The following is a 23,954-nucleotide window of genomic DNA, read 5'->3' as shown; positions in this document are numbered from 1 at the left end:
TAATTGGTGATGAACCTGCTTCAACTTCCTGTAATTGGTACAAGATTCTATACCATCCAAAAGAGCGTTTTCCCAGAGTACACCAGACCATAGTTGTGTCTGATCTGAACCTAAACCATCATTTCTCAATCGAGCCAAAAGTTGAACCCTTAGGTCCAGTCTGCGTTCCAAGGCAAATTTCACATCTGATATTTTGGTTCAAAACAAACAAGGTAGGTGTGAAAACACCCTGTAAGATTTCGACATTGACCAATCACAGTGTTAAGATATCCCTCACCTGTGATATTAAAAATCAAACAAACATTAGTGCATTTGAGTAGATTAAATGTTACTAAGAATAGCTGTGAAAATGACTCCAAGCAGAAATATGGTTCACACCCCTCTTCAAGTCTAAAACAAACACTCTTACCTGAGAGTGGAGCACAGTCAGCGTTTCTTTTAGAAAGCTGAACAATTTCATCAACATCCAATAAATCCAGTTCATCAGCTGCAAGGCAGTCCTTACAGGCGTGGCAGAGGAAACTAAAACAGCCAAGGTCCCAGACTTTAACCAGTGCTTTCTATCCCATATATCCGTGACATGCTTGCACAAATCGAGAGAGCGCCGTTCGTTGAATTCAGTGCACAACCGTGCCAGCCACCAATCGCCACTGATTTCCATTCATCTCAATGTAAACGCAGGTTCCACAAAACCCTGACCAGAAGCCCTCAAGTCACATCCACACAATGAGAGAGCAAACACGTGAGCACTGGGTAGAGGCAGTTCCTATAAACTCATCGTCTCCGATGTGCTCCACCCTGATTTCATAACGCCGTGCCAACAAACCGCATGAAGCATGAGAGATGCAGGGAGCATCCTCCAGCCAGACACAGCAGAGTAGATGTACGAGGGAACATGCAATGTTAAAAAACTGCAGCAGGGGTTCTGTGGCGCTCAAATGCAATGGTGTGTGTGTGTGCACAGCAAACAGCTGAGGGCCGATGACGAGCAGCACTTTACGCCCTTTTCAGATTCTAACACTGGACACAAGCGATTAACACAACATCAACACGGTGATAGCGCTAACATGTCCAACCATTCCCGATAGCAGAGCTAATGTTAGGCGCTGTGAGCGACACTGGATTTTGTCGTGTGGTATTTTTAACAACGTTGACAGGCAGAGCCCCTGCTTCACACTGCTAATTACTGCTTATAGCTAACTTGGGACGGACGCCAGACGCCACCGTAATGTAAGCTGGTGTCACCACGCCGAACACACTGACACGTTTTCACCCCGGTGTTGAAGTCGGTAACGATTCCGGTCGAGCTGACAGCCGGTAGCTCTGCGTTATCGTTAGCTGAAGTTAACGTTAGCCAAGTTAGCTTCAGTCAGAAAGTTGGCTCTTCGCTCCGGTACAGCGCGCGAGTCAAGCTCAGTTAGCGACAGTTAGCTCACACAGTAGCTGACAATGACCGACTACTTCTGTATTTTGCTCCAACAGGAAGGTGGTTATCTGTACCCGAGGATAAAGTCCGCTGACACGGTACCTGCTGCTCCGGTCCAAGCGGCCTATCCGCCATTTTGAGACATAGAAAGGAGGCGCAGACGTTACAGCCACATCGTCATTTTCCCCCTAACGGCCGATTCCTTCGCCCGCGACCGGCTCGGTGACAGGACCGCGTTGGGACTCACCCTATGGTCTCTGGCCGTGGATGTCCTCCGCCGTCTCCTGCGGTAACACGACCCGTCAGGGCGTGAGGTTTCCGCTGCAGAAGGGTCGGGTCTTGTGATGTGGAGCTGAGCCGCGTCTCGTCTCGTCTCCGCCGCTTGTTTTCTCGTCGCCTGCCGCATTCGCCTTCAGCCCGGAGCGCGCACGGAGCTCGCGTTCACGGACCGACGAGAGCGCGCACGCACTCGATACTATTTACTATTAACTGTTTAATGTCCCTCACACGAGGCGACTCTTTACTGATCTGTTACTGTCACAGCATTAAATATGAACAATGCATGTGAAGCATCTCAATTCACTGCACCTTGTAGTATTACCACTCAAAACAAAGAGACTATTAACTGTTTAATGGCCCATTAAAGAGGATGGAGACAGTTCATATGAACTGCAGTCAAGTCATTAGAGGTCCAGTGCGTAAGATTTAGGTGAAAGGGATCTACTGGCAGACATTTAGTGTAGAATAATCCTCATGATGTTTTCACTGGTTCGCTTCATCTAATTTGTATGAATTGTACACACTGTACCTTTAAAGGCTGCAAGTGAATGGATCCAATACACTCCTGAGTGATTTCTACTTTTAAAATCCTGATTTTTATCATGAATACATTGTACACTATCCACAGTTACATTGTCTGATGAATGCCAAAATAATGATTTAAAAAACTATAATATACAGTATCATATATATATAGATATATATATTCTATATATAGTAGCTACGATTTATAACTCAAAAAATCGACAGCTATGCATGGGTTATAAGACAATAGGCCCCTGGAATCAAATGCAAGACTATGGAGATGAAATTGTAGCTGTTCTGCACATTTATGCGTGTATTGTAGACGTTCATACAATTTGTTATACTATTACCTTGAGTCCTGAGTCTTGTTATGGACACTTCTTATTTTGAAAATCAAGATAAGGTTTGTATTACACACTAAAAATATACCCAGTGCTGAATGTACACTAAAGACACCATAATCTGCATTTATAAAACACAAATCTCTACTCAATTTCTATTTACAATGTTGCATTGTAGTAATATTTCAGCTTTATTGTCTGCACTTTACAATTAAGGTGCTTTGCAAATGGTTTATTTGAAAGCCATGTGAAAGAATAGACTTCAAACTAGGCTTTGCATCATTACACAATGTGCCTTATTGTTTTCCATTTCGTCCTTTGCTTAGGTTTAATAGTGTGAAATAATTTCATGCACTTAAAACAGCTAAACCTGTTCAATGGCCACAACTGAAAACTGGACTCTGATGTGTACAACTGAACCGACACAGTGTTAAAAAAAAAAAGCAATATAGAGTTTGATTATTCTCAATGAATTTATTCTATTTATTATTGAACTATTAAAATATTCAAACAATAGACTCACTGCTGTTGGGAGATTTCAACAGGTTTAAAACATGTTCAAAAGGTAGCAGTCATTATTTTTAGTCATCTGACTTCTATAATCGGACAAAAAATAAAGAACAATTCCCTCTTTAATGTATGGAACTTGTGTATTTGTGCGCATTTACACTACATCTGATTGACATTTAGATTAATGTATGTACTTCACAATGAGACAAGTGTTAGTGTGCCACCTCGTGGACACTGGTGGTATTACTGTCACGCTAGACTTGGTTAAGAGGAGAAAAAGTAAAACTGAAAAAGTATGATCCAAGAAATCCAGGAAAAAGAAAAATCAAGAACATTTCAACATTATGAAGACTCTACCTGTCATCACTCTCATTTCATTCAGAAGCATAAATAATAGGCACAGTACACACCAGACTCTGCTACTGCACGTTATGGCATCATGTTTTAGGAGCATATTCAGGAAACTCACTGTAAAAACTTCATGAATCAGTCTCTACAGCTCACTTTATGTTGTTTATATATACACACATACACGTCTGCTGGATTTGCACTCATCCAGTAGTCAATGTCCGACGTCTTATGCCAAAGTAAAAACTGCATTTTCTGCAACAGCTCCAGCACCATCTCTATTGCTTTAATCACATAGACATTTAGACACGGCAACAATTAAGTAACAAATTGCCATGGGAGGGATACATTGTATGTATACAAGCGCAAACAAACCTTTTATCAGTCTTTTTTTTTTGGTACATCACATCGAGGCAGCCCTTCGTTTGTCCACTTTTGGTGGTGCCGTGAATGTTAACACACCCACACAGCACAAGAAAGTGCTCTAAATACTGCTCAATGAACAGACACTCCTGGCTGGGTTTTTTTTTTGTTAGATATGAAAAGATGACATGAACCAACAATGGAAAAAAAAAAGAGAAGGAAAAAATACACCCAGCAACAATAAATCACTCACTACTGCCAATGTTGAGCACCTGTCCGATAGTGAGACGTTTGATGCATAAACAGATTGACAACATTGGTGGCCATGAATGTTTTAAGAAAAGAGGCGTGAGCCATCCAACAGGTTTACTGCGTGTAGAAAAATAAAACATCTGGAAAGCCAATGTTCACTCAGCCTCTATTCAAACTATGCAGCAGCAAAAAATTAGCAACAGCTCTCACCAATAAGATTTTTCTCTTGGACTACACAAAGACACACACACACCGTCACACATACAAACACACATGCACACATTTTCTTTCAATGTGTAAAAATAGAAAGTTGGACACAGCTACTATATAGATAGATTGATCTACTGCATAAAGTGGACGTTTTCAAATCTGCGTTTTTTTGCCATTAGCATCCATCCAGTACCTGTCTAAACCCGATAGAGATGTATACATCTTTTTCCCCCACTTCTATACATTTTCTATAAAACAGACATGGCTTCATTTAACTGATGATTAACAGGCCTAAAACACCTTTTTAATTCTCCTGTGCACTTTTAGAAAAAAAAAATTACTTAAACAGGAAAAAAACAAATTCAGCAAAGATTTAAACAGTTGAAAAGCGAACTAATGCGTTGTTTGCTTGCTTGGAGATTCAGGAACCATGGGTCACAGCAGGGACCCACCTGGGATGTCGTAAGTACAAATGATAAAATGATGAATAAACCATCGGGGTCACGTGAGAACAATAAGCGGTTGTTATGAAGTGACTCAAAGAAGCCACAGAGAGGGAACAGTTACATTCTGAAGCCCCACGTGAAAAAAAATCTCAAATTTATTGACTGTATTCTGGTCTTAGTGCGCAGTATAAAGTACCCCTGAGTTCTAGGACAGGGTAGGTGCTTTATCATTTAGAGCACCAGGGCAGCTTGGCGTGTGTAGGGGCGGGGTAAATGCCTGGGGTTTCCTCAAGGCTAGTGAGGGAATGGTGGGGCAAAATGTGGTCCTGGGCTTACAGTGGTTATAGGAAGTTTGAGTTGAGAAGAAGCCTGACTTTGGGATGATGGTACAGTGGATAAGTGGATAAGGCTCTGGTATACAATGTCATGGTCATCCTTGGTCTCCCTCCCCGGCTGCAGACACTCGTTCACATACGATCATATTTCTAAGCAGCTGACGCCTCCAGTGACTTCATCACCAGGTTCTCGGGTTGGGGATTGTTTTTCTTTTTTTTTTTTAGATTGCACATTAATATTGATTCTATGTCGTTTGTACTTTCTCCTCCCTCGCATCCTACCTTGTAGGAACTTCCTGCTCTGTATTTATTTGTCCTACAGTTCACACAGTTTGTTGTCTGGACTGCCCTGGCCCATCCCTCCCTCTTCCGCCCCGTTTATTTCAACGCTGATTTAAACTGCTCGCTCCTCGGGTCCACAGGCCTGGTGACATGGCTGTTTCGTCACGGCCTCTTCTCCCTCCCCCCTCAAATAGCAGAAAGAAGCAGTGCATTGAGGGATTTATGGGCATTAATCAATGGGAATTTTGTCGTCTAGTTCCAGTGGGCCGTCTTCAGCCGGCTCCTCGCTCTTTCCCAGCTCCTGCAGCTGCTGCCGCCGTTGAACCTCCGCCTTCAGGTTCTCCAGATCCTTTTGGCTGCAAAGGAAAACGAGACAGGTCAATGACGTTTCGTAGAAGAAACTACTAGATTCACCTTTTAAAATGTGAGCCTTTTATGTTTCCTTAACTTTTATTAAAAAAGGACCATATTTGAACTCAGTACTTAGCTACCAGTTTCTAAAGCCCCTTTTCCACTGGTCAAAAAACCCACTAACACCCACGGGCATTAGCGCGTAAATAGCCATAGCCTTTGAGTATTTACAAAGCACAACATTGGTTTCCGGCACATTTGTGACATTGAACAAGACCAGGGGAAAAAATAGAGAGGCAAACTCTTCAACTGACAATGACAATGAAGGGAAGCATAGGCATTCACATGTGACTGCAACGATTGTGTAACTCTGAACAGACTTTCGGATCCATTCATTTTATGTATAATCTACATACACGTATTTATGTATTTAGCCACATAACACTTATATTGTATTGGGACTCTACCTGAGAGGTATAAAGATGATGCCGTTGATGATGTTGAGCTGTTCCAGGATGCTGGCCATGCTGGGGGCGGTGAACTGGTGAAACAGAGGAAATAAAACCATTACATCAGTGCTGAATGTTTGGGTTTGAACAGATGGAATCCCAAAAACACATCAGACAGAGCAGTCACCTTGAGGGGCGTGATGCTGGCGTTGGAGCCGTTCTTGTAGATCTCATTCATGGTTCTCTGCAGAGCCACGGCCTGCTGGGTGAGATACTTCAGGTACTCTGAGCTCTCCTTGGTTTTCTCATGTGCCTCACCCATCTGAGAGGAAGAGAAGGAGGAGTTTTAAGCATCATTTCATCACATTTGATAGAAAGACGTTTGTCAGCAGGTTGGATTTCAGCCGACTTTACCTGGTTCTTGTAAATAGTGTAGCCTTCCTTCTCATGCTGTAGAGCAGAGCGGAACTCAGCCTTGCTCTCGTAAACCCTCGCAACCAAATGATGGCTGGAAAAAAAATAACATGTTATATAAACCATCATGTAAAGTCAGTATTACATCATTATAGATGATGACGAATGTGTCCCCACCTGAGTGCCACTTTGAGGGACCGGGGTCCGTGGTACTTTGTATTGATGGCCAAAGCGTTCTCCAAGAATCTTAGAGATAAATCATACTCCATCACTCCGTGCAGCACCAACCCGATGTTACTCTGCGGAAGGAGAACCATGAACAGTAAATATTACAACTGCCAACAGAGCACAGTACGTCAACATTAGTGTTGGTGTTGATTATTTATAAAGCTCAAAAAAGAAAACTCACATCTAGCAGTGCCATCTCTGGGTGGTCCTCCCCGCAGACCAGCAACATGAGGTAACGGGCCCGATACAGCAGCTTCAGGGCAGTCGACAGCTGCCCATTGGCAAAGCAGTACAGAGCCAAGTGCATCTAAGAAGTGGAGAGACACACACACACACAGGAAATACAAATAAATACAAGAGGGATTTTAAACATTTCTGTACATAACCTAAAAAGATCCATCTCTGGGTTTGATGACTCACATATTCTTGAATTGTGTTCGGGTGCTCGATGCCGAGGACTCTTTCACTCATCAGAACAGCCTTCTGCTGGTTACTCAGAGCCTGCGTGCGGGTAAATACATGTTTAGTGAAATAATAACTAAGACATTTTTGTTAAAGTTACAAACAAGGTTAGAATAAATTCTAAGTACCTCAGCGTGGTCTCCCATGATGTAATTAAGGCGTGCCAGCAGGCGCAGGCAGGCACAGATCTCTACGTGCATGGGTCCGTACACGTTGTTGAAGAGGTTGAGAGCCTCATTGATCAGCTCACAGCCCTCCTTCAGGAAACCTGGAAATCAGAACAAATGGTTGATGTGCTGCATCTACAGTATTTATGACCTCCACCAAGGAGGTCAAGTTTTCATCTGCTTTGTTCCGTAGTTAGCAACATTACACAAAAACCCCTAGACAGATTACCATGAAACTTGGTGTAAGGATAAAGTATGGGCCAGAGAAGAATCCATTCTATGGAGTTCTTTATGAAATAAATAAATAAAATAATAATAAGAATGTTTAGAGGGCCAATATCTATTAACAGGTCAAATTTGCAAAATGTTGTGAGTCAAAATAAGTATTTTTATGGAAGTGATTTTAATTTAGTTACTGTACGGTAACAAATATTCCTTTCAACTGAATCAGTTTCTGTGTAAATTGAATATGTATTTAATACAACAATTATATTTGCAATATGGTGATAAAGTGGCTATTCAACCTTGGTATGTGCTCTCTGTACGTTTTTCAGTCTATACGCCACTAAAATTCTCATTCACAAACATAATCACTCATTAACAAACGAAGGGCGCCGGATCAGGAGGTTAATGTTTGACTCAGGTTTGTAAATTAACATGTCTGACTGCACCAGTTGCAATAAGCATGTCTCACCTTGCTGTACTTTGGCCTGTCCACTCTGGAAGAAGTGGAAGGCATCAGAGGCTTTTGGGTTAACGTGCTTCACAACAGGGAAAATATTCAGGATGTCCTCCTCTGTGAAGGCAGGCTTGTGGCGACTGTCAAAGTTGTACTCCTTTATCAGAATCTACAAGACATATGAAGAAGATAATATAGATGAAATGTACCAACGTGGCCATTTGGTAAAGTGGCGACGAGGTGGCCACTACAGACTCCATGGGTGTTACCTGGATGCCAGTTTTGATTGAAATTTCTCTGAGCAAGGTGCTTTTCTGGAGGCCGTATTTCTCCACCACCTGGTCCGCGCTCTCACTGAACAAACAAACATTTCAAGACACAATTTTTGTCACCAAAAGAGATTCAAAAACACCTTAAACATTTGTTTCACTCTGAAAGATGGTGCCCTCACCACTGTATGGTGAAGTGATAGTAGCTCTGGGCCTCGGAGGCAATGTTCTTCCACAGCTCGCTGGGCGTGAGGCTGGCCCACGCGGTGTTGTCTCCACTGCCGGGGACCCTGTTGCGACGTTTACGGCTTTTGCGGCGTGACACCAGCTCGTCGAGAGGCAGGTGGGCGACAGCGTCAGGGAAGGAGCTCAGTAAACAGTTGAGGAAATGACTTACAGCAGCAGAGAGGGCAGACAACTCCACGCCCTGAAGGACGACAAAAATAAGACAATTGAAATAAAAGTAGATCTGTCTTTTTTCAACTATATATAATGAAAGTTCAATCTTTCAAACCTGGAGGTATGTCTTGAAGATATGTTTTGCACATCTGGTGATCAGCTCACTGATTCCTATTCTCTAAGATATGGAAGAAAAAATATATTTACAATGACTTAATACAAGTACAAACAGTATGTGAGGGTCAGTATTGTGGAATCAGACTCACATAGAAGTGCTCCAGCTGTGCTTTAGCAGGGGTTTTATCCACAAACTCCAGAACTGTCCCCAAATACCGAGCATTGATGCCTCTCTGGTGTAGGGCCTCTGTGAGTGTGGCTCCATCCATGGGCAGAGTACTGTGGTCCAAACAGTCTTTTACCTGCTCGAACAAACATACGGCTGTGAGCTCAGATACACAACACGAAAAATTCTACCCCTGTAAGATCTGGATCTGTGTGTGTGTGTGTGTGTGTGTTACTGACCAGTGACGGGATCTGACAGGACACCAGGAAGGCAGCAGCATCTTTAAGCAGCTGCTTCTGCTTCTGGACGTCACTTGCACTGTCGTCTGGGAAACGTACTCCTGTTCGAAGGCATAATACATTTATTATTGTTTGTGTTCAATACAATGCAGTTTCATGTTTACCAGTTTCAGTTTTTACTTTACATAAGCCATTATCGTTTTAAAACTATTTTCATATTTGGAATATTTAGAATAATAATAGTAATAATATAATAATGCTCTGAAGCTACATCATTTATCAGCCGGGTTTCCCACCAAAGTATGAACAGCACACCAGCCTGGCTGTTAAGGTTTGATTCCTGAGAAGCAAAATAATCCAAATATTTCCACCCTATAGATGCTTTATATTTAATTTGTTTTACTTTAATATTTAATATACATTAAAGCTCTTGTGAAGCTTCTCTTCATCATCTGTATCATGATCACCTGGGGAGAAGATGTCAGGGTTGAAGCGAATGTCAAAAGATGTGTTGCTGATGGACCCGACTGCCTTGCAAGCATTAAGGACGACCTCACGGCTCCTGGGATCTGTTGGTGACACAGGGATCAAACACAGGTCAAAGAAGGGAAATGTTTAAAGTAATGGCAACATACACATGTGGATTACAGAGCTGAAGGTGCTCTAACTCAGTTGAGTGATATGACTCAATAGTGTAAATAGAGATATTCTGATACCATTTTCCCATCCTGATACATCGGCTGATACAGAACACCAATCAAATACTAGTGCCTAAATAAAAATTATTAGCTTATACAATTTTTTTATTATTATTTTTCTGTTTTTTATGCTGTGATGACTGATGTCAACTATTGCTAGTGTTGCAACTGAAGTCTTGAATATATTACACATCACTGTTTTATATGAGGAATTTAACAACATGAAATATTTTGCTCTGGCTAATGCTTCACAACCCATGGTCACTTCTTATTAGCTTCTCTAAATACAGTACGTGTCAGTGGCAGGACAGAGTGACTGCTGTTTAAGTGGTAAAACAATAAGTAGTGATTTCCAGGACAAGTATCAGATTGGTAAATAGATTTGCGTACTTCGTCGATGCCCGGTGAGATTTTCAATGGTGGTAGTGATATCAGAATATCTTTAAATTAATATAAGCCAGATTTCTGTTACCTCCAGCTCTGTGAGATCAGTGCTGTGTGATTCCTGCTGATCAGCAGGACCACACAGACAGGAGCATTCATCATGTAATTGCATAAACAAGTGATTTCCTCGACAGTATCACAGTTAGTTGAGGTTAATCTCAATGTGGACGAGCACCCACCACCTTTTTCAAATCCACTGAACATACAAAACTACAACCACTACAGATCAGGTCAATGTGTTTGACGAGCATATTACTGTGATTAAGAATCAGTACACAAATCACTGAACAAGATTAGCACACACTGCAACTGATTATTCAGTTAATATCCCACAGCAGAGGTGTCGCAGACTGTAACAGGGAGAGACGAGAGATTTGATTGGGTGCCAACACTCTTTCCCACAGCAGGCTGAGGACTGAGCAGGGACAGGTAGCCAGGTGGAGAGAAGCCACTATGATCCAGTAATAGGCACTTGAATGCTCTAATAGATAATGCTACACACTCTAAAATTAGCTGCACAAAGACAACTAAAAATACTTCTCAACTGTGATTAAACACTACTTTTTTCAATGCAATTTTCCACCAGAGTAGCTCTCCCTGCATCGTCCTCGGTTTGCTTTTTGGGTTATTTTTGGACGTACCAATACCAGATCCATCTTCAGCAACTAAGGTCTCCGCCAGCTCTTTGGCCTGAGCTAATCCTGGAATACTTTCCTCAAGCTCCTTACCCTCCAATGGGCTCTTGCACTCCCCATTCTGGGTGGTTGCCGGGTCTACAGGCCCGTTTGTGGTGGGCGTAGTTGAGTTTTCTTCACTGTCAGGTGGTGACTGTGAAGCAGCAGAGGTGCTGTTGTCTGTCAGGCTTGTGCTGTCTGAGGAGACCTCTGTTGCTGTCGAATCTGCTGCAGTGGTCTGAGTCTGGCTTGAGTCTGCGTTGATTTCTGTGGATTTTTCTGTGATGGCAGGTCTGTCAGTCTTAGTGTCCTTGTTTGCTTTCTGTTGCATGAGCTGTAATGCCGCCATCTTCATGAAGAGAAGATATCTGGAGAGGGACACAAAAAACAGTAAAGCAAATGTACAAACGCTCCATGCAACGACAGAACTGTGTTTGTGCTGTAGCACTGCAGCAGACTCTTACCTGTGCTCAACAAAGGCCTCGATGAGCTCTTGGCGGAGACACGCCAGGCGGTGGCGGTGCTGGCGGGGGAAGCCTTGGTGCCGACTCTCTGGAGGAAGTTCTTCTCCGTCCACGGGCAGGAAATTGAGGTCAGGGGGGAAAGTACGCAGGAGGTCCAGGATATAGTGTCGGCCATCGTTTCCAATGATGCCTTTACACTCAACAGAGGAGCAAAGGTCCACTGAGTCGTTCTTCTCATTCAGTACGTCGTGTCTCTGGACCTACAATGTATACGCAGCATATGGCAAAGTTGACTTGGAAAGACAGAGGATCAGAATACTAATTTTAAAAAGCCTTAAAAGATAAGGTTGGTAATATTTTTTAAGTAGCAACAAATGCCATGAAAACAAAAATGATGCGTTAGTACGTCATGCTTACTCCACGACTTGACTACACCATCAATGGAGCTCAGGGGCCTTAGGACTAACTCATATCAGGTTTTCACTACACAAACGGATTTATTGACATATGCTATGCCATAGGTACGCACATAGGGGCGAGGATTCACAGATTTGTGTAAGTGTGTGTGAGTCACACTACAATTACATGGCCGAAACACTAGCGGCAGTAGAGTTTTTATGCTGGTGTTGACTGTCTTCCGGTTTCTTGTCCCCTTATTTACAAATATTCACAAATAACTTCGACACAGAAGCATGAATTGGGCTTTACTGACCTTGAGCGGCCTGCTGGTCTTCTCCAGCAGCTCCAGATATTTGTTGTGAGACACAACAGTCTTTCCAAAGTCAATGGATCCATAGATGACGCTCTGCTCCTGCTCACGCTCCAGGATTCCTGGGATGATAGACTGGGCAGTCACTCGGTAGCCTCTGTAGTCCACCACTACCGTCCCCAGGGTGTAGAGACCCTCCACGTCCACTGCCCCGTACGCTCGTACTCCGTTCAAGTCATTGGTGGGAGCAGCATGGGCAGCGGCATCTCCTCCCAACTCACGATAGTGGTCCCGCACATCGAAGCCGAGGCTGAAGAAGATGTTGTTCCAGATAAACATCTGCATGCGCGTCTCTTCGCCAGGGTTGATGGCCATGACGTTGCCATCTATTACTGCCATTGCTCCTCGAGTGGCAGCTGCTGCAAAGTCACTGTGGACCTGCAGAGGAAATAAAATAAGAGACGTGGTGGTGATTAAGAAGTAAAGCTACACATTTAAAACCAACATCGTTAAATAAACATCAGAATGTGAAGTTTATGCACAGGGCTCCTGAACAACTGCAACTGAAACAGCAGCAGCAATTTTTTTGCCATTTTCTGCCAAATCACATACAAAAATATTTAATAACTGATGTTACTGCCTACAGCAGGAAATGATAAATATGCAAGAATCTTTGAAAATGAAAAGCAAGACTTTACAGACATTACAAGACCACGAGAAATCCAATATACATTCACACAATGGGACAAAGCTCGAGCTGCTCAACGTTACCTTGAATATGGCTCGCTCCCTCAGCAGCCGTTCAGGCAGGTTCTTCCTGGGAAGCTCTCTGGTTGTCTGCAGCTCCTCATTCCAATCTCTGGTCTGGAGACACATCAGCACAAATACATTATAAACACGGAAAAACAACTTAACATCATAAATCATATCTGCCTTGTTAAATGATGTGTTCAGTTGCGCCTACCTGTCCAGGTATGTGCTCCTCATAACCCAGGCGGGAGGTGTAGGCGTCCTCTGCACGAACACAGTCCATGGCGTGGTCTACCTGCGGAGCGGTCCAGCTGTACACCTGGAAGGGCGTGGCTATCCTCTCAAAGGGGTGCCTCTGAACCCTGCAGCAAAAAGATAAAATATCAACACATGACTTGCTTGTTTTTTTTTTAAAATACATATCAGAAGGTTCATCTGGAAATATGGAGCAGTTTCTGCATCATTAAAATAACAACCAGTGAATAACAAGAATCAGAGTAAATTTGTTTCTTTATTGTGCTTTGATATTTTGGCCTGATGCCTCCTGGTCAGATCTAGACTGTGAATATGTTAAAATAAATTGAATGAATAATTGAATTGAATGATGTGGGTGGTTGATTGCTGACAGGAGAAAAGATGAAGTGAAACTAAAGGTGAAGAGATGTCGTCACCTTTTCTTCTGCAGGGCAGTGAAGTTCTTCTTGAAGGCAGGGCTGATCTGGCTCAGCAGCTCCACCAGAGAGTGGCTCAGGAAGCTGGGATTGGCTGGTTTGGGGTTGAAGGTGTAGGTGGTAGATCTGGAATAAACACACACATTTTACCATCATAACTCACAGTAATATATGAAGTACTGGGTAGAAAAGATAAAGGACTTAACAAGCCTGAACTGGGGACTAGTTTTACTGCAGGGAGGTAACTTATTGCACCAATGTTCATAGAATTTAAAACATGAGAGGAACCTCTAGGTATTTTATGTTCATGGCATAAAATTAACAGTGCTTTAACATTTTGAAATTTTTTTAATGTTTGTTTGCTGCAGGGGTTGTATTAACAAAATATAATAATTAGCTGAGTGGTACACAGATGGTATAATGGCTGTGAAAGAGTTGTTAGAAACAGACAGACGACACTGCTCCAAGCAACAATATCTTCCCCAATTCTATTTTCCAGTGTAATCCAATTGCAGCTCATTAATTTGATTGCTAAGCTTTTGCTGGCATCCAAAATTAGAATCCTACAACGGCTAATAGACCAAAGTTCTAGAGTCTCTATCACCACTAATCACACTGTCCTCAATTAAAATATGCTGCAAATATATGAAACCCTGCTCTATTTCAATAGAGACAACAGCCTAACTTCACTCACAGCAGCGCATTTGCACTAAACAGCAGCTAATCGAGGTCTGACTGCTGAGACCCGATTTGAGCTGATGGTTGTGAAGGTTATAAATAAAACAACACTATGGATTCAATTTTAACAATCTGGGATCATGTATCTAGATATAGTAAAGAAAAGTTGATGCTCCAGATGCATGGTTTTTAAAGAATTGTACTTCTATCTTAATTAATCATTGGTGTGTTTTGGGTGTAATATGTAATTGACCAGCAGAGTACTATCGCCCATTCCTAGTAAAATACAGGCAAGCTTGAAAATTGGCTAGGTAGTCAGAGAGAATACTTCTTTAGACCAGGTTTTTATTGGTCAATGATGCAATAACTTTCTTCTGCCTGAAGCACCAACAATGCACCTGATCACATCACATTATCAGACCAACAAACTCATAGGTGCTCAGATGGATGCAAGTGCATTTGTTATTTCATCAACATGTGCTGAATGAGAAAATGACATTTGCCCCTGTGACACTTAGTGTCGGGTGTCAGATGGGTCCCTAGTTGTTGCTCTGCATAACAACACCTGCCAACTACTTTGTGTATAAACTGAAATTGAATTACTAAAATGAAACAATGGAGCTGTTCGAAGATACAGGGTAGAAATGTTGACTGACTGGTTGAGGTAGAAGCCGCGTGTAGACGCAGTGACGCTGATATGACGTTCCTCCACAGTCACCATGTACAGGTACATGAGGTCACCGTGCATCTTCCTGTTTCCAGGTGGAGGGTTCCAGCCGCTCATTGTCAGGACCTTCAGGCACTGCATAGGCTGTCAAGCACATTAAATCCATCAGTCAAAGTTTAAAACATGACATTTTAACTTTATTTTATTACTATGAATTGGTTAAAGCTCAGTATTTCCTGTACATGATTACGTTTACATGTAGAACCAAACCGTGGCAACTTCTCACCTTCCAGTCCTTGTTCTGTGGCTGAAGGGGCACGAGGGGGCGGTCTTTACTGCCAGGCAGGATGTGCTCTGGGGGGGTGCAGTCAATCTGCTCCAGGTCATTACCCTTTTTCTTTCGCTTACCACTATCTGCAACCACATCACGAGTAAGATGAGTTTGTGCAGGACAACATATGTTCCATCTTGCACTACTGTGTAAAACTCAGCAACAAAGGAGGATAATATAACCAGATAAGCCACTTTCAGATCTGGACCCCTTTACATTATTCTGATCATATTTTAACATGTTGCTCAGGTTGTTCAATGGCAGAAAACTGTTGTGTTAATTTGAGGTCATGCAAGACCAATGACAAAAAGGCTTAACTTTACCATACTGAATATAAAAAGGTACTGTCTAAAAAGCCCTGTGGTGTTGTACCTCCAAGGTCTCCATCAGTGAAGAGGCTGAGGAAGGAGAGGGAGTTGCAGTCCACGCCGTTGTAGGCGTCTGATGGGTCCAGACTTTTCAGCAGGTCTCTGATGTGACGCACGTGGATACGAGCTTCACGTACAGTGTACGGCTCTGCAGCAAAAACATGCAAAAGAAACCCAAAGGTTACAAATGGGTTGAAGTGATAGATCAGGATAATCCACATTTGTTATGAAAATAAAAAGGACTTATTTAAGTTTAGTCTTTGCCTGCAGCCATGTTACCAGTTATGCAGGTTTTAACTTGTGCATTCTTCCTAAAACCATTTACATGAAGATGAAACAGGATTAACACTGTATTTGCTGTGAATGATGATATATGATCTTGATAAGGTTTGTCAGGTTGCACCTGTCCATGCAGTCTGACTTTATCACTGCCATTAATGGTTTATTTGTTTTCACACGACTAGATTAGTCTTGGACTTTTTCCGATTGTTAGGTAAAACACATTTTCCCTGTAGCTTCCAAACACAGATGGTCACACTGCAGCTTTACGTTAGGAGCTTTTCGATATTTAATAAAAAGCAGTTTTATTTGTAAAAATATTATACGAATGTGTTGCATCGAGGATAATGATTGTGCATTTATTGTACATGCTTTACATATCAGGCAAAAACAATGGGAGCATTATGGTAACAGCTAAATTTTTCAATGCTCATTTCTAAATTTGCACCAAAATTATGACAAATTACGGGCGGGCTTCTGATTCTGACCTTCCACCACTTTGAGCAGCGAGCCTTCCTGCAGGCCCTCGATGGACTTTAGCTCAGCGAAGTTGTCCAACACGTTTCCATCCAGCTGCAGGGAAAAGCAGGTGCGGTGGCAGGTGTCCTCTCGGTCTATCAACACCTGATGGATTTCCTGTACCATTTCTTGAGGAGACACCTGACGAAGAGGTGCGAACAGGGGAGGTGAAATAATCTTGAAAAGCAAATCTTTAGAAATATTTGCAGCTTGAGAAATATCAGCTACTTTGGGATCAGTTGGTCAGAGTTACCTGGTGTTCAGAGCAAAAACATGTCTCATATAATCCAGGTTGGCTACACTTGAGTTTTAGATCCATTGATTTGAAGCATATCTCACACTAAGGTGCAGCATTATTTTGTATATGATATGTAGAAGGATATCACGACCGTACAAAGTTATTATAGTGGTAATTATTTCTTACAGCTTTATTATAATTTCTGACTATGACTATGTAAATGGCATAAATAAACAGATTGAGTATTTTACATGTCGTGCAACTTTAAATTGATTCTATGGTTTAAACCCAGCCTGAAGACCTGCTGCTCGTGAAGTGCCATATCCTCACCTGCAGGTCAAACGGCTCTGTGCCTGGTGCCTGGATCTTAACAGTGAAGCCTGTGTCCTGGATCACAATCACTTCCTGTTCGTTTGACTCCTCTCCTCCGTCCGCCTCACCGGTCCCATCCTGCTTCACCTCTGCCTCCTCTGTGTGCTCGTGAGCCCCGTCCCCATTCACCATGGCTGTATCTCCACTGTGCCCTGCAGCGGAAAACACAGGTCAGCTGTTAACTATACATTTTATTACAGTTTTCTGACAATGTAAATGTACAATATTTAGCTTCAGCTGCTTTGGGCCCCTGAATGAAAACAATAACAAAAGACCTAGTTTGATGGCATCTTGAAGCAGCATGGGATCATGGGAGTTGTTCACCTGACGCTACTCAAATCATGCTCACAGATGAGGTCATGTATTGAAGTTTAATTCACGTTACGCAGCAAACAGAAATTAATAAACATGATCCATTACAAATGACCAATACAAATGGAAAAACAGCTGACTTTAAAACAAGGCGACAATTAAAAGGCGAGCAAAATGAAAAGTCCTGTTATCTTAAAGAAAACTGGGGACTTTTCTGGGTTTAAAGGTTGTTGTAAACATTTTGGATAATGCAAGTACACAAGTCAACAAAACATAACAAATGTCTTGTTGACATTATAATGAATAGGTATATATTATATCTATTAGTGTAAAAACAATAAATACAAAGCATTTACACCTGATATCCTGCACTAAAATTTTATTATATGAAGAAACAGCTCTGTTCAATAGCCAAACATAATCTGAGGAACAGTTCAGTTCAGCAATGCAAGTCATCCTGACAACACAGAAAACACTTTTCTACCATATGAACACAAGACGCTCTCAGGCAGCCTGGTGACAAACAAAGCACCAAGCTCACAGCACGGAGGCTCAACGACCTTTCCAAAAACCTTATGAAATATTTATGAATGGGTTAACAGGGCCAACAGACCTAAGCTACAGTAATTCAGTGCTGCTGTGTGAGTGCATATAATTTAGATTAATTCAACGATAAACTAAAGATTAATGCTGATACTCTCTTTGAACCTACAACAGACAAATAATTGTATTAGAAAATTAAGAATAAGTAAAAAGCTGATAAAGAAAGAATGAATCTTATTAGTTGCAACAAAGTACTTAAACATTCACAACTGGGTATTACTGGTAACTTGCATGGCTGATTGTGAGTGATGTCACAACAATCCCTCTTTAACTGATGTTTAATCTCTCAATTTTACAATAATTTTTTTTATACATAAAAACTATGTATTGTAAGAATCTTCACGAATGAATGATAAGCTCATTAAAGATGAAAGAATTATGACATGAATAAAAATTAGCACCCTGGCTACACTCATTCAGAGCAGCAGGGCTGAGTATCATTACGTGGATGTCAGACAACTGTTTTCTCTCACCGGGACAACTGCTGCCAGCCTGCGTGTCCTTGCTCACTTATCAAGGGTAACACAGCGTCAGGGTTACTGACGAGATGGGCCTGCAGGGAGGGGTGGGGCCTCATAACTGGACTACGACCCCGGGTGGGGAATGAACGTGCTAAAATGGTGGAGGAGCTCAAGCCACGCTCTGAATAACAAATACAATGGCTTTGGACAACACAAGATCATAACATTACAAACCAGAGGAGACCGAGGGGTTGGTGTCGAGTGTTTTGGTGCTGCAGTCGTTCCCATGTCCTTATAATGACTTGGATGCAACTCTACACCTTAGCCTTATTTAGTATTTGCAGATCTAGGAATATAAAAATGTGTTCAACCAAAATTTCCAACCACCTTTCCCTCTCCTGCAGCTTTTTGGAGTTCAAGTCTGTTTGTGTAGCAAACATTAAATGGTGCAGTTGTAAAGGACAAAGAATGAACAAGTTGATAGAAAAGGACAGTTTTCTTTAGAGAGAAAGAAGCATAAACCTAGATCTATCAAGTTTTTTTTATCTTGATGCATTTCCTGTTGAAGTGAGCTTTGGTGGTGAGACACAATATGGTCAAAGGATGAAACAGCAGTTGGATCTGAAAAAAAAGGCTGACGTTTCTGGTTTGCATTCTCATAAAGGGTCATAAGAGGTCATCCATTTCAGATACAGCTCTGAGTGACATATTTGTGATTATACTGGGCCACTGTGTGCAAGGATGTAAATTTGTGAATGTTTTATGACAATACTAGATTTGTCAAAGTACTGCATCATGAAGTACGTTTTGAGTTCATAAATTCCCCTCCCACCAAACTAATTCGATTTATTCTTCAGTTAAAATGCGAATCACCTGTTTAATCACAGAATAATAAAATTATTCAGTGTATCACAATATGTTTACAGGGATTTTCTTTCAGTTTAAGATAATTTTGTGTCAACCACCCATATTGCCATGATATTAAAGACAAACTTTGCCCTCTCTTCTAGCCTCAAGTATCATTCACTCAACTTTAAACTCTTACATCCAATCCAAGTTAAATATCATACCAGAACAACACCAACTCTCCATCAGTAATTTGCAGGAGAGTTCAAACGGGAACAAATCAGTCAACTCTGTAACCTCAGATGTCAACAACAGCTAAAAACACACATAATTAAGACATGAGAGGTTATTAAGCAGTGAGGTGAACAGGTGAATAAAAAAAAGGAGACGTTTCATTGAGTAAGTTTACACTTCAACTGACCCATTTTTCCTCTGACTAAACCTTTCTGTGTATCAATCTTTCAGCTCAGAGGGCTGATTCACATCACCATCTTTCAGAGAAAACAACACTAAGAAATAAACTATTCTTCAGTTTTTTATTAAAGACAATTTCTCCTGTTGATAACAAAATAATAAACTCAGCAGCAGTCCGCTATGTCTCTGCTCTGCAGCCCTTGACATGGGCACCCTGACTGACGCCATGGCAACGTTAACCAGCCACTCAGACAACCCTGAAACAACAACAACCCAACTAGCATCACAAGGTGGAAACCTCCTGGTAGACAGACAGACCCTGAGTCATGCAGATGTGACAGCTGTGAAGACTGAATGAAAAGCTTGTTTGACTTTATAAATCAAACTTGCCAAGAATGAATGATGACAACAACATCCCTCAGCTACATAATAAAATATAACGAGAAGATGCAAGTCCATCTGAAGGTTGTTATAGTTGTGGGTACAAAATGGTTTCAGCTTGTTGGGATGTGCTGATTTTATTGTGGTAGTTATATAATTTTTATATGCCAATATTATCTATTGATCAAACAAATTAAGACATTAAAAGACAACTTGTTGTAGTCAAGGAACTGGTGATTGGCTGAGAGGTTTAATAAATTCAAATATCAGAAAACTGCAGGATCTTGGACAAGAATATGAGGCAGCCAACAAATGGTAAAAATCAGCCAGTCAGTCATATGGGTCTGGAGAGATGCCCCTCCTCATTCTTACTGCACAATTTTCAAGATGCTGCCAGCAAGAATCAGCCCATATAAAGAGGATGAGGATGTGGGGCTGGACTTGCATGTTTATCTGTAATCATGCTCAGATTGATTTGAAGCGGAGACTTGTAGTCATAACATTAACATGCATGAACCGCAACTTGTTAATCTGAACTATCTCATTAGAATCAGCAGCCAATTCACTCATTTTCTCAGAGCACAAGGTGAATCACAAAATGTCTTATCTTGTCTCTATGACATCCTGACAAGACAGATGCACGTAAAGAGAGAAAACTTTCAATGTTTTGCTTGAAATATTGCTGCTGATCAACTGTAGCTGCAACTACTGATTATTCCTAGATCAATTTATTATGTATCACTCGGGCCCTCAAATGTGTATTAAACCTGACACGGTTCCTAAAGCACAAGATGAAACCATCAGGTTGCTTATGATGTCTGAGCAACACTTCAAACATTATTTTAAATATCACTTAAACAAATATCACACAATCCTCAGAGCTGATGAGCAGGGGCCACAGAACATATGGGACACGTGTGGGATTTGTGCTTCTACTGCCACAATACGATAATAATTCATTCTAACTGAAGGACTTATAAGGTATAATGGGTTTGAGGATGGACAGGACAGCTCGAACAGAAGTCCCCATGCAGACACACACACACACACACACACACGTGAATGAACCTGCACTCAGACAGTTCGCATTAAGCTTATCCCTCCTGTGTTTTCCAATGAGGAGGCACACAGAGACAATTGAAGGTCCCACATGTGACAGACACACTGCACCGACTCCTGTTGCTCTGCAAGTTGTGTAACGTGAACTCCGCCGGCTGACACCGCTCGGGATCGTTTCCGCTCGGTTCAATCCGCCCAAGAGCAACTTTTTATCTGGCACCATACTCACCAGCTTACTGCACTTCATTCACCATGAGCGTAACCTTCCCTCTCACCGTGCACACACCGCCGCAACGACCAGCTTCCGCTTCCCGGTCGACGAGGGACGCTCGATATGATCGTCCCCGGCGGGGAGGTGAGGGGGCCGGTTAGCAGGTTATTACTGGCCGCTGCTTGTTTCAGCCACCTGACATCTATTATAACGTACTTTTAACAGTAAATCAAGGCGGTAACACACCCTTCACATGAACTAATGGACACCTTTACATTAGAACAAATCACCCTTTTTATGACCGCCCCCTGTCTTCATGCAGGCAGTGAGCAGCTCCACTGAAGGTGACCTTCAGTTCCTGGCTCTCACATGTCGTAAACGAACATGTGCGTCGTTACGGGTTCGTACAACACAAGCGGCTCCACTGTGATAACTCCACGAATCATGTGCAACACTGTCGACTCATACTTTACCCGTAAAACACCCGGTTTCACCGCCTGCGCTCATCTCTGCGACACTAGGTGACGCGCCGACATTGAGTGGAGCAGCTGCTTGCTAGTTAGCCGGCGAGCTAACTAGCCGCGTACTGAGCGACGGTGCTAATGTTAGCATGCCGGTGTTTGGGTTAGCCTTCTATGCTCCCGGTTTCAGTGTCAGGCTCGATTACAGCTATGACACACGGATGTAGACTTGCATTTGATCCAGTGGAGGATGCTCACTTGCCAGTAGCATAAACATGCCCAAACATATGTATGTGTACTGCGGATTAGCAGGTGATGCTAGGTGCTTTTAAACTTCAAGAGGCTACCATGGAGATAGTTGGGGGGAGAAGGAGGGGTCAACCCCTATGGGTCAACCTCAGAGACCATCACCTTGGGTTTGAGGACTTTGAAGTCACAGAAAGCATGGAAGCTAATGTCTCCAGCTTTAGTTGATGCTAAATGGGACAATAACACATAGTACACTTAACATTGTTCTTTGCACATGAGTGTAGGGTGTATGTTAACGATCAGTTCATGCATCGTGACAAGTGGAATCAACGTGTGTTTGATAAATGTTAAGTGTGATGACAGAAGATACGAAGCAGCCTCTGTAGCTGCAGAGTCTCACCACATTCGCAGGAATCCTTCAGCCGCGTCTTGCTGGATTCGTGATAGGCTCCATCCCCGGCGTCATCCGCAAGATCAACCGGATTACAGTTAGGCACTGACGCCGGGATGTCATCTGTCTTGCTCACCATGGTCGGCAGTCAGTGTGGCTCCAGACACCCCCCAGCAGGTTGCTCGAATGTATGAGACTTGTTTAAGAAATGCAAAACAACCGAAAGAAATCCCTGTCTGCTTCTCCGGCTAACGCAGGCTAGCTGGCTACATGCGAAGGGTACGAGCTTACAAAAACAAGTCTACGGAGGAAGGACAGCGCTGTACATGGTGGTGATCACACGTGGTTCTCTCCTCCCTCCTCTTGACCTCTTTGCCTTTGCGTTGCACTTCCCCACCCACTGAGCGTGGCGCTACGGAAAGCCGCATGCGACAAATGTTTTTTTACCTTCCTATTCTCTTTTTTTTCTTACAAACTAATCTTTACTTGATCTAACAGCGGAGAGTTTCTCATATACAAGAAGAGTAAATGACCCTGGAAGACAAAGAGCTGCAGCACTGTGACTGTTATCAACAACACAAATCAATTATTAATTACTAGCACTTACCTTTGACAGTTTGACACACGTTAGTGGCTGTTACACTGGCCACTCCCACTGAGAGCAACAATTTACAACAATGACCTGTAACAACTGATCACTGACCATTGTATAGATATTTGACAGTGATCACCATAGACCGAGATTCCCAAAATGGGGTACGGGGACCCCAAATGGTGCAACTGAATGGGGAATAGTTATTTTCACTAGAATTTAACCTTTAAGAAACATAGATAATGTATGACTACTTTGTTCCTGAATTGTATACACGTACTGAAATAACACATTTAAACAAAAAAATCTTGGCAAATGGGAGTCTGTGGTCTAGGTTCCGACAGTAAACGGGTCCTTCAAGTTTGAGAACCGCTGCCATAGACTGTATATGAAGATGATGACACATCTCCATTCCTCCCAATGTCCAGAGATTAAGTAAAAATATCCCGTACACAAACACCAAAAGTTGTGCACATTTGGAGCCTGTGCAGCTGCGATAAGACATGGAGTCAATGTATCAATGTTCCTCTGATGCACACGCTCAACCAATCGAGAGTCAGTCTCAGCTGTCAATCATGACCTTTCACCCCATTTTAACAGCATCAAGTAATTCATCAAAACCAAACCTACCGGGAAAAAATAGCACATGACCATCAGTGTGATAAGAACTTCCTTAAATGACAGAAAACATCTTTGAGAATATCGACATGCAACTTTCTATGTTGGCTTGAATATTATTTTATCATTTACTGAATACACTGAATTACTGTATAGATAAAAAGAGAGAATAATGGAAAGATCCCCACATTTTCACAATGCATAATCCATAACATGTATTAGTCCTAAGTGATACTA

At 42.2% G+C, this 23,954-nt stretch overlaps 2 protein-coding genes across 6 annotated transcripts in view; both read right to left on the bottom strand.

Moving 5' to 3' along the window:
- pafah1b1a (platelet-activating factor acetylhydrolase 1b, regulatory subunit 1a) overlaps window positions 1-1,871 on the bottom strand; it is a 29,611-nt gene extending 27,740 nt beyond the window's left edge. The window contains exon 1 of one of the 2 annotated variants that reach the window (XM_020088296.2): window positions 1,674-1,871. The gene's annotated coding sequence lies outside the window, so the exon portion shown is untranslated. Of the gene's footprint in view, window positions 1-1,500 lie in introns of both variants that reach the window. The other variant, XM_020088297.2, reaches the window with a different exon arrangement.
- A 1,154-nt stretch (window positions 1,872-3,025) lies between these two features.
- cluha (clustered mitochondria (cluA/CLU1) homolog a) lies at window positions 3,026-22,937 on the bottom strand. Of its 4 annotated transcripts, none has more exons than XM_020088303.2 (27): window positions 22,517-22,937; window positions 17,078-17,271; window positions 16,479-16,650; window positions 15,716-15,859; window positions 15,299-15,426; window positions 15,002-15,156; window positions 13,668-13,793; window positions 13,211-13,358; window positions 13,018-13,110; window positions 12,250-12,684; window positions 11,538-11,797; window positions 11,041-11,441; window positions 9,725-9,826; window positions 9,258-9,358; window positions 9,002-9,154; window positions 8,851-8,913; window positions 8,519-8,763; window positions 8,337-8,421; window positions 8,083-8,236; window positions 7,350-7,489; window positions 7,180-7,260; window positions 6,941-7,066; window positions 6,709-6,830; window positions 6,532-6,625; window positions 6,305-6,439; window positions 6,136-6,209; window positions 3,026-5,673 (listed from the first exon to the last, which is right to left on the bottom strand). In XM_020088303.2, exons 1-27 carry the CDS (start codon window positions 22,644-22,646, stop codon window positions 5,547-5,549), a joined length of 4,188 nt encoding a protein of 1,395 aa, XP_019943862.1. In that variant the 5' UTR covers window positions 22,647-22,937; the 3' UTR covers window positions 3,026-5,546. The 4 variants fall into 4 exon arrangements, with proteins under 4 accessions (XP_019943862.1, XP_019943863.1, XP_069391009.1 ...); XM_020088304.2 differs by having other exon boundaries at window positions 11,128-11,441; XM_069534908.1 differs by lacking the exon at window positions 22,517-22,937 and adding an exon at window positions 21,880-22,169.
- Window positions 22,938-23,954: the final 1,017 nt, after the last annotated feature.

The sequence above is a fragment of the Paralichthys olivaceus genome, chromosome 11 (genome assembly GCF_024713975.1).
Source record: "Paralichthys olivaceus isolate ysfri-2021 chromosome 11, ASM2471397v2, whole genome shotgun sequence".
NCBI lineage: Eukaryota > Metazoa > Chordata > Actinopteri > Pleuronectiformes > Paralichthyidae > Paralichthys > Paralichthys olivaceus.
The sequence above is the reverse complement of the archived record's forward strand: the minus strand, read 5'-3'. Positions and strand labels throughout refer to the sequence as shown.